The 11,334-nt window shown below is 42.0% G+C and overlaps 1 protein-coding gene across 2 annotated transcripts in view; it reads right to left on the reverse strand.

Moving 5' to 3' along the window:
* FAM107B (family with sequence similarity 107, member B) overlaps window positions 1-9,823 on the reverse strand; it is a 51,554-nt gene extending 41,731 nt beyond the window's left edge. Inside the window, exon 1 of one of the 2 annotated variants that reach the window (XM_010859951.1) lies at window positions 9,322-9,823. In XM_010859951.1, the coding sequence (XP_010858253.1) occupies window positions 9,322-9,325 (4 nt within the window). In that variant the 5' untranslated portion in view covers window positions 9,326-9,823. Of the gene's footprint in view, window positions 1-7,371 lie in introns of both variants that reach the window. The other variant, XM_010859949.1, reaches the window with a different exon arrangement.
* Window positions 9,824-11,334: the final 1,511 nt, after the last annotated feature.

Genomic DNA, 11,334 nt, shown 5'->3' on the forward strand with positions numbered 1-11,334 from the left:
CGTTTTCTGAATGTTGAGCTTTAAGCCAACTTTTTCACTCTCCACTTTCACTTTCATCAAGAGGCTTTTGAGTTCCTCTTCACTTTCTGCCATAAGGGTGGTGTCATCTGCATATCTGAGGTTATTGAGATTTCTCCCGGCAATCTTCATTCCAGCTTGTGTTTCTTCCAGTCCAGCGTTTCTCATGATGTACTATGCACATAAGTTAAACAAACAGGGTGACAATATACAGCCTTGACGAACTCCTTTTCCTATTTGAAACCAGTCTGTTGTTCCATGTCCAGTTCTAACTGTTGCTTCCTGACCTGCATACAGATTTCTCAAGAGGTAGGTCAGGTGGTCTGGTTTCCAGTCTCTTTCAGAATTTTCCACAGTTTATTGTGATCCACACAGTCAAAGGCTTTGGCATAGTCAATAAGGCAGAAATAGATGTTTTTCTGGAACTCTCTTGCTTTTTCCATGATCCAGCGGATGTTGGCAATTTGATGTCTGGTTCCCCTGCCTTTTCTAAAACCAGCTTGAACATCAGGAAGTTCACGGTTCACATATTGCTGAAGCCTGGCTTGGAGAATTTTGAGTTTCTGCTATACAGTAAAGTAAATCAGTTACACATATTCATACAGCCACTCTTTCTTAGATTCTTTTCCCATACAGGTCATTACAGAGTATTAAGTAGAGGTCCCTGTGCTATACAGTAGGTTCTTATTAGTTATTTATCTTATATATAGTAGTGTGCATACTCACTGACATTTTTATTTAATGCCTGATTATAAAACAAGGATACAAAGTACCCTAGATGAACAACTTTGCCTTTAATCTAGTTTTATTTTGACTCATTCTCACTTTTTAAAATAAGCTGTTTCCACCTCACTAGCTAAAATCAAATTTTGTTTTCTCTTAAAATGCTTCACTGCTGGTTTTACAAGATCCCACTCAGTGGCTTGAAATGACTGGATGTTACTTATTTCCTCATTACATCTGTTACTGACCATTTTCTTTACAATTAATCCAAACAACACATTCTGTCAAAGGGCACAGGTCCAAGCACCAAAAATGCCAGATCTTGGTCCCAGCTCAGCCACTGCCAGGCTCTGTGGTTCAGAAAAGGATCATGTTCCTAGCGGTCAGTTTCCTCATCTGTGAGCCCCAGACCAGGAGACCAGCAATTCTCACCAATCAGGACAGACAGACAGACAGACACACACACACACACAGAAACAAACACAGCACAGACTGGACACAGACACACACACTGGACACAGACACACACACACGCACACACACACACGCACACACACACACATGACACAGACTGGCCACAGACACACACTGCGTCAGGCAACACAGTCACGCTCCAGCAGAGACAGGCCTTTCTAAGCCACTCCATGTAAGCCACTCCCTAACCCCACAAAGGGGAAATGTGAGAACTATTTTTGCCCATCTTTAGGTATGCATGCTAAATTGTTTCAGTCTGACTTTTTGCAACCCCATGGACTGTATGTAGCTGGCCAGGCTCCTCCGTCCAGGCAAGAATATGGGAGGGGGTTGCCATGCCCTCCTCCAGGGGATCTTCCCTACCCAGGGATTGAACCCATGTCTCCTATGGTCCTATACTGCAGTGGATTCTTTACTGCTGAGCCACCAGGAAGCCCTATTTTTTTAGGTATAATACAAAACAATAGGGTGACTCTTCAGAAGATCTGTGATCAGAAGAAATTCAGATTAAATTCTGTATCTGAAATGCAGCCCCTCACTGCTTGTACGCCCAGACTCTCCATGCTTGGAGGCGACCAGGCAAAGTAAGAAAGCAAACCAGTAAAACAGCACAGCACTCCTCTCTCAGCATTCCCTATAATAAAGAGCACTACTGGATTAATAACAATTAATAACAATTGCTCTAAAGAGGCCTTCCATCCGGTCCTCCTCTGTCATCTGAAACAACTGATTTCACCATCAGTAATTTGACATCAGAAATTTACAATAAACTAGTCCATGCCCATTCTTCCCCAAAGCACAGAAGATCTCCAAGTGCTGATAGTGGAGTTTCTCAATTGTTCCTGGCTCAGCCGGGATGCTGTGACTGAAAAAGCAAATACATTGGTCAGCACTCAGCTTGCCAGCCATCAGCCAGGTCACAGTATTCTCATCGGTCACAGCCCCGACAAATGACGGTTCTGCTCTTGACACTGCAAAGCTGTACCAACCACTGGCTGGACTAGCCCCTTCCCACATGTTCTTCCTGCCGGGAACCTGTAGAATGCGACCTAGGCCACCAGCCAGGCCTCACAGTTAAGCCGCTACGTTAATTTCGGGGTGAAAATTTAGGAGGTCACCTTTTCATTGTGTGTGCTCAGTCGCTAAGTCATGTCTGACTCTTTTCGACCCCATAAACTGTAGCCTACCAGGCTCCTCTGTTCATGGGATTTCCCAGGCAAGAATACTAGAGTGGGTTGCCATTTCCTTCTAAAGGGAATCTTCCCAACCCAGGGATCAAACTCGCCTCTCCTGCATTGCAGGCAGATTCTTTACCACTTGAATCACTTGAGAAGCTCAACCTTGTTATTACTGCTTCTCAAACACACTCAGAAAGCAACAGTTTCATGGCTAAAAATGCTGTCCCAATGTTCTCTTCATTATCAAAGAAAAAAAAATGTTAAAGCAGGAAGCCTGCACTAAGAATTAATATTCCTCCCACGGGACTGTCTTAAAATACAAATGAGGTGAGGTCAGGTCTCTCACCACAAGCTTCTCTAAACCCCGACCGTGGCTGTCACTCCCTACCCAGGTGTACTTCTCACACCTTGTCTCCTGCATCTCTCTCCAGACCTTACTCCCCACCCTCCAGTCCCACTGGCCTCCTTTCATCTCTTACCTAGTTTGTGTTCATGCCAAGTCCCCCCACCACAACTCATCCCCGTCGCAAATCTCTCCCTACCACTGGCTCACCCTTTAATCTCCACTCATACACCATCTGCCCAGATCACCCTATCTAACCGGGGTCCTTCCACCATTTGTCTCTGTCCTAAGCTTGCATGCTGCCCCCCAGCCCCCATCTGGAACTGTCCAATTTACTGCTGGGAACATGTTTTTTGATCATCTCCCATCTAGGTTTGGCTCCCCCTGATAGCTCAGCAGTAACAATCTGCGTGCAGTGCAGGAGACCCTGGTTTGATTCCTGGCTTGAGAAGATGCCCTGGAGAAGGGATAGGCTACCCACTCCAGTATTCTTGGACTTCCCAGGTGGCTCAGACAGTGAAGAATCTGCCTGCAATGTGGGAGACCTGGGTTTGACCCCTGGGTTGGACCCCTGGGTTGGGAAGATACCCTGGAGAAGGGAATGGCAACCCACTCCAGTAGTCTTGCCTAGAGAATTCCATGGATAGAGGAGCCTGGTAGGCTACAGTCCTTAGGGTTGCAAAGAGTACACAACTGAGCGACTAATACACTGTCAACCATGTAGGTATTCGGGCTTCCCAGGTAGCTCAGCGGTAAAGAATCTGCCTGCCAATGCAGAAGAGGCAGGAGATACAGTTTCAATCCTTGGGTTGGGAAGACCCTCTGGAGTAGGAACAACAACCCACTCCAGTATTCTTGACATAAAAATGCCATGGACAGAGGAGCCTGGTGGGCTACAGTCCATGGGGTTGTAAAGAGTCGGACATGACTGAGAAACTGGGCATAAACGCACTGTTCTAAACAGCGTGCAATTAGCAGGAACAGAATCAAAGCTCCTGCCTTCGTCAAGTCTATCTTCTGTATTGTGGCAATGATTTCAGAGTATATCCTAAATGTTTCCACAATTCATGATTACGGTGATGCAATAATAACACTTCTTATGTCTTACTTAGAATCTGTGATACCGTCCAAGCCACATTAAGGACAATGACAGAGACCAGAAATAATTAAATTCAAAGACTGGTTTCAATTATAAAAGGAAGAAATCAGTAAGTATATTTGGAGTACATTTCTTAGCCTCCAAAATGCTCAACTCATAAAAGCTGACTAAAATTAAATTAGAATATTTCCAAATTTAATGATGAATGCTCTAAGGGTGCGCCCAAGTAGAACAGTCTCAACTGTTTTAAGCAGAGAATAGAATAGATTTTTAATTTAGTAAAACAATGTTAGGACAAGCAATTAAGTGATTTCCTATCCCAGTTTATACTTCAGAATCAGGTGTGCCTTTGTAAACAGTCTTGGGAGAGACTGCAAACATTAACAGTCACTAATTTATTAACTAAAGCCACAGAACTGTGTGTTCAGTTGGAAGAATCAAAGTAACAATGTTCATATCTTTAAGATGATAAGTAGTGGATCCAAAACTGCTAATTTCCTGCTTTGTGGGTGCTTAGCTGCTTCTGTAGACATCTTAATAATCACTTAATTATATCACAAGGAACATAAAACAAAGAAATAACAGGATGGAGTCCTCCACTTTCAGGAAAACAGACCATCAGCATATTTGGATTCCTGTCCATAAAGAACAAAAGCCACCACCGTGTCAGTTACACAACAAGGAGTACACAGGCTTCCTAAACCCAGGTGTTAGCAGGGAGCTCATCCCCAGATGTGAACTGCCCTTTGCAGCTCTGTGTACACACTTCCACTTCCAGCCACACGACTGTAAAGAGAAATACACAACACACCGCTGACAAAAGGACTTAAAATAACTGACAGGTTAATGAGATGCTAATTTCCAGGATGTTTCTCAACTTCTAAAGGAGCTGTACTATCACCATAGGACAAAATCCTTTTACCATTTTACTTAGGTAAGAATCTGTGTTTGCTTCAGGTGTAGCAGAAATGAGGAAAAGTAAATTGTGTCCTTGCTATAAAGTCCCACCATCAATACTTCACTTGAATAAGTCCTGAATAAAGTTTCTCTAATAAATCAGTTAATTGTTATCCAAAGAAAGAGGGGAAAGTTCTGAGGTTGAAAACAGACATAGAAAAGTTACATTAATCTGATAAGTAAATAAAAACTTAAAGGAGGGAAAGGGATCTTAGTTACCACTCCAACTATAAAAACTGGGATTTTCACATACAAGGTAACCTTTGGATGAGGGAAAAGGCTTAACAGACACACTTACTTCCCTATTTAAAAAAAAAAAAAATTCCCCTCACCCAGGTTTTGGAAGTAATGTGATCCTAGAAAATTTGGAAAATCAGAATAGTATATAGAAAATAAAATATCATTCATGAATGCATCACTAAACACATCTGTATTTTGATATATTTTCCTTTCACTTAATACATATGTCTTTTCATTAATTTTTAGCAAAATGAGGGTCACACTAAGTAGACAATTTACTACATATGTAAGCATTCCATCCGTGATAAAATACTTTTAAAATATGGTTGCATAATATGGCATTAAACTGGTTCACTTTTCCTTCTTCTTATTCAAAAAGAAAGGTAATTTAATGAATTTTAACGTTAACAGAGTAAGAAAAAAACCATTGCCAGAGTGTCAGAATCCACACTGCGCCATCCATAATTCCCTGAAAAGGTTATTTCAGTATTCCCACCTTAATCAGCTATGTATGTGCATGAGGCTGGATTTTCTGCATATACTTCAACTGAAACAACCTACAACAGCCTGAATGAAGAAGCAGACATGAGAACTGAATTATTTTCTATTAGAGCTGGTTATGAAATAGATTTGCAAAAATGTAAAACAATGCCACTAGCCTCACTGTTGTTTCAATTTTGCAGAACAGTTTTGCTCCATTTTTAAACATAATTGAAGAAATGTGCACAAAAGTAAAATCACGTTCATCTTTCTTTTTCTGTTTTGGACACATTTTTCAATACAAATGATCTTTTCCTAAACTGTAATGGGTTTGTAGTTATTTTTGTCATTTTTAAGTGAAATTTTTCAACTTTCTCAGTTTTAATTCCTAACAATAAATAATAGTGTAATATTAAGTAATATTAAATAAATAATTTAATAATAAATAAATAATCAATAGATATTACAACAGGCAAAGGTCTTTTGAGGGGCCACAAGTAATGGGTTGGCCAAAAAGTTTGTTCATGTTACATTTCATAAGATGGTACAGGAAAACACAGTCTAACTTTCTGGCCAACCCACTGCTTTGTAACAGTGTAAACGGGTCCTGATATCCAAAAGTTTGAGAGCCACTAAGCTGGAGAATAAAGGGTCTCCTTAAACAAATAAACCTATGTATTATTTTGTTTGCTCGTAACAAACTTCTACTCAAAATGAGACTTCTCCAAGACCTTTGATAGATGAGGAGTGTCTTTGTTGAATGGAATCCTTCCTCTTCTGGCCCACATTTAGTTTCTAAATAATCAGGTCCCCAAATACTTAATGTATTTCAACACTTTGTTACCCAACACTTTTTTAAAGCAGATATTGCAAGGAAAACAGAACCCTGGGAAATCGGAGATATAGATCTCTGACCACAACTACCTCTCCACTTGTTGCTTAAAAAATACAAAAACAATAAATTATCGAGACATCTGGGGTAAGAGCAGAGTGATTCAGATGATGGTACCTGATACACACTTATCTTCACAGTTATCATCATCTGTTTTTACTTCTTCCTCCTACCAAACTATATAAGCGATTCTGTTAACTCCGCAGGGTCAGCAACACATGCTCCCTCCCAACCACCAGGCCCAGAACTCGATGGAAATAAGAAAACACCCACTTAGTGCCTGTTACAACTTTACTTTCTAATCAACAACACTCCAGTCAAAAACTCCAAAACTGTCATATCATTATAGACATTCCTAGCATCTCCAGAAGAGGAATTCTTCTCTACCCTTGTTCTGTTTTTCCAAAACATATGGTTTCTACAAAGGAACCAGTCACAGGTTTTATAAAAAATCACGTTGAAAATAAAAAACTCTTTCATTAAAACACACATTTACTGGGACTTCCCTGGCGGTCCAGTGTCTAAGACTCCACGCTTCCACTTTAGGAGGCATGGGTTCAACCCCTGGTTGGGGAACTAAGATCCCACATGCCCATGGCATGATGAAAATGTTAATTAATTTTAAAAAGTAATTAATTAAAAAAACATGTATTGCAGGTGTAGCAGGTGCCCAGCTCCCCGATACTGAGGACAAAGCAGTGAAAAAAACCAAGTCCTGCTCTCATGAGGCTCACATTCTAAGAGGTAAAGCAGACCCTTAACGGAGGAGGAGACATGACAGGCGCTGGGTTTGAACAAGCAAAGCCAAGGAGGCCTTGAGAACAGGAAGATCATCCTGATGAAATACAGACCCAGGGAGACCCCTTCACAGCCACGTGGAGGCACAGACCTCAAATACAAGATGCATAAGAAGAAGAGAGAGGGGGCTCAAGACAGGAGCATAGTAAAACCAGAGATCTAAACTCACCTCGGGGCACAGTGGAGCCGTTCCCCAAAATAGACGCTCTAAGATAAACAAGGTTGATCAGAGAGAACAGTGAGATCCCCACGAGACACACGGTGCTTAGAGGCCCGTAAAGCACACACGTGAACATATATAATAAAACAAGCACTGGACATGGTACTTGAGCTCGGGAGTCAAGATAAGGGCTGGCTGTGTGGATTTGGGAGCCCCAAATCTACAAGCAAATGAAGCTAAGGAAACCACTCATATTACTCATAGGGTGGCAAAGGTGCCCTCCAAAACCCCCAAATACCAGAGGGAGGACAAAGAAGAGGAGCCTGCAAAGGATACCCAAGGGGAAGATCCAGAAAGAGAAGGGAAGGCAGGAGAGAGCAAGATCTCAGCAGTTCAGGGATGTGAAAATGTTTCAGAAAGCAGGATGTTCTTAGGGGTGGCCACTAATGTAGCTACCAAGAAATACGAACTTCTAAACCACCTTCCTTAGTGACAGAAAGAGAATTCGTCTATGAATGAAAGCTTTCAAAAGCTAAGCCATTATTACTTAAGATGGCATGTATTGATTGCTATTGAAAATTTTTGGTTTTATATACTTTTTATTTTTAAATTTATGATTATCATTTTGGCTACACCATGTGGCAGGCAAGATCTTAGTTCCCTGACCAGGAATCGATCCCATGCCCCCATGCATTGGTGTTGGTGTGGTGTGTGTGTGTGTGTGTGTGTGTGTGTGTGTGTGATCTGTTTGTCTACATCAACATTACCTTGTCACCAAGTATCTGTGCACATCTAGGCGAGACAGGAGTGTGAAGTAGTAGGTAGCAAAACAAGCCAAAAACACTGTGGAAATTATGACACCTCAATGAAGGACAGCATTTAAATCCCCTTGGGTCATTAGACAGGTATGAAAAGAGACTGAAAATATTGTTTCCACAATGGACACCCAAAAAAGGCACCCCCCACCAAGGAATAGGCAGCAAATTAAAACGAAGGCCTATCAGAATGTCCTGTTGCTGTTTTTCCAAGTTTGTGCATCTTATACCCACAACCATCAGGGAGAAAGTGGAGATAAGAAGCAAAACAATTACAAAGCAAATAAAATTTTGCTAAAATGAAGCACTTCAATGCACACATCAGTCCTGTAGTTTTCACTGGAGAGTCACATTGTACCGAAGTGGAGATCTTCAAAGAAGAAGCACAATTTAATCACCACGAGCCCAGGCACTGGATGAAACCCGGATAAAATAATGGAGACAAAACTTACTGAATGTTGAAAGATATTTTTAAAAGGTGAGCAAAGGGCAACTCTGGATCCAGAGTTTGATAAGAGATGCTAGGGCATTTGAAGAAATTGTTGGGGAAAAAACATTAGTTTACAACTGCAAGACAGCCTCTTACAGAGCTCTCTCCCTGGCAAAGACATGACACCCCGAACTATAACAAGACATGACTTTTTATTTAGTCATGTGTATGTCTGATGTTTTGTTAAACCCACTAGTTCAAGTTCACACACCTGAAGGACTATTCAATGACCCAGGGGAAGATCTCAAGGTTTACTATGACCTCAGATATTCACATATTTATGCTTTCATCATGAACATTCAACATTTTAAAAGCCATCCTCCAGGAAGATAAAGTTTGCCCAGAAAATCACCCCACACATGTTACCTATTCAAGGCATAAGCGACCACATGTTAAAGAGGATATATGTTAATCTCTTCAGAATCATTCAGGCTCCTTGTTCAAGGCAACAGATGAAAAGACCACAGTAGGAACGCACCTCCCAACAGTAACACTTTTTTCTAGCGATAAAAGCAAGGCACCCAGAACAAGAATTTACCACCACCACCACCTCTCCCCCACCAAGAAGCTCTCTTGCTGGAAATTTTTAAAATGAAAACTAAAGTTCAAAGGGAGTCACTGCAGCAACTTCAAAAAGCAGGAAAGTTTGCATACCCATCTCTGCATGACTTCATCTGGCATAGAAACGAGAGCAAACAATGAAAAACAAACCGTCCGACGCTGGACCCTGGTACGGGTTACCAACCTTCCAGAACACACTGTCTCCAGCAGCACATGTGCAGAAAAACATCCGCAGCGCTGACAAGTAAATACCCTCTATACAGGGTAATTGAAACCTATCAACGAAAGCAAACATTTCCCCCTAAGAATCAGCCCCCTCAATAAGTGGTATAAACACACACACACACACCGCAAATGCACTGGGATCTCACACACACGCCCCGCAAATGCACTGGGATCTTACACACACACACACAATTGCACCGTGATCTCCCCAGGTCTGCATGTGCACCATCCCCAGCCTGACATTCACACACCTTGATCACCCTTGATTGACCTTTCCAACTACTTATAATCCCCTTTCCAACTAGAGGGGGATTCCCTAGTGGCTTAGTGGTGAAGAATCCACCTACCAATGCAGGAGACTCATGTTTAATCCTTGGGTTGGGAAGATCCCCTGGAGAAGGAAATGGCAATCCACTCCAGTATTCTTGCCTTGCCTGGGAAATCCAGGAGGTCGCAAAAAGTCAGACATGACTTAGTGACCAAACAACAACACTCTCAACTAAAGGAGGTGGAATTCTAACATTCTCTGTAACCCCCACAGTCTCCATAGCATCCAGGCTTTGAGATAATGCAAACCTATACTTTTAATGATCTTAATTCATGACATTACAGTCCACTCGTGAAATATGCTGGGATGTTTCTATTTGGGGGGGAAGCGTTTAATACAGTGGGGAAAAAAGCAACAGGGGAGCTAGTCTTGAGCACTAGTCCCCATTTCATATAAATACCTGAGTGACCTCTGGGCTGAAGGGTCTGTCCCTCTAAAACCAAGGAAGTTTCCTTCTAGGGCTAGATTACCAATACTAAATTAGTAGGAAATACCAAGTCCAGACCAAGACAAAGAGCGTGACACAACAACCGCGGAGGCGTGATCAAGACATAACATTCCATGAGCTGACCTCAGCTCTGATCCACGGTCCACGTCAACTCCTACACCAAGCCTGCCACTCGGGCTGCAGACTCTCCCAGGCATGCAGCCCCATCTCATTCCTTGCCCTACATAGCAGGGAAGGACCCCACAGAGACAGGAGAGACAAGTTCCAGGGAAAACCCTGAAAACTATTTGCAAACAACGCTGTCTGACTCCCACTGGGCCCACCTGAATTCCTTCTAAGTAATTCCATCACTCTGGACACATGATGCTTAAAACAAACAAGGAGGCAGAGTTAACCTGCTCTTCAAGCTCCTACTTTCCTAGCCCATCCCTCCCAAAACACAGGAAGCACTGCAGAGTTCTCTACGTGATGAGTGCCATAGACCCGGGAGATGCTGAAGTGTTCTGCTCTACAATGCCCATTAAAAAATCAGTATGGTTTAGTACAACGTACACACACACACACACATTTCACAAAACAGTACTGATCCTTAATACAGGCAAACGTTTCCTATTGTATGTTTTAAAATGCTGACTATTACCCACAGTATAAAAGACAGATCTGTCAACAGACAGATGTGTTAACAAAATATAGCGGATACATACAATGGAATACTACTTAGCTTTAAAAAGGAATGAAATTCTGACTCATGCTACAACACGGGTGAACCCTGAAAACGTTAAGTGAAGTAAAAACAAGCCACAAGATGACGAATACTGTGTGATCCCACGCAGTATATGAAATACCCAGAGTCATCATTTTCACGAGGACAGAAAAGAGAGGGTGGGTACCAAGGCAGGTGGAGGGGGAGCAGGGAGTTAAGTGTTTAATGAGGACAGGGTTTCCATTTGGAGAAGATGAAGACAGTTCTGGAGATGGATGATAGTGATGGTTGTACAACAATGTGAATGTGCTGAATGCCACTGAACTAGTTATACACTCAAAAATGGTTAAAATGGTGAATTTTATATGTATATTTTATCACAGTAAGAAACAGGAGTGGGTC

Source organism: Bison bison, unplaced genomic scaffold (genome assembly GCF_000754665.1).
Source record: "Bison bison bison isolate TAMUID 2011002044 unplaced genomic scaffold, Bison_UMD1.0 scf7180017864461, whole genome shotgun sequence".
Taxonomy (NCBI): domain Eukaryota; kingdom Metazoa; phylum Chordata; class Mammalia; order Artiodactyla; family Bovidae; genus Bison; species Bison bison.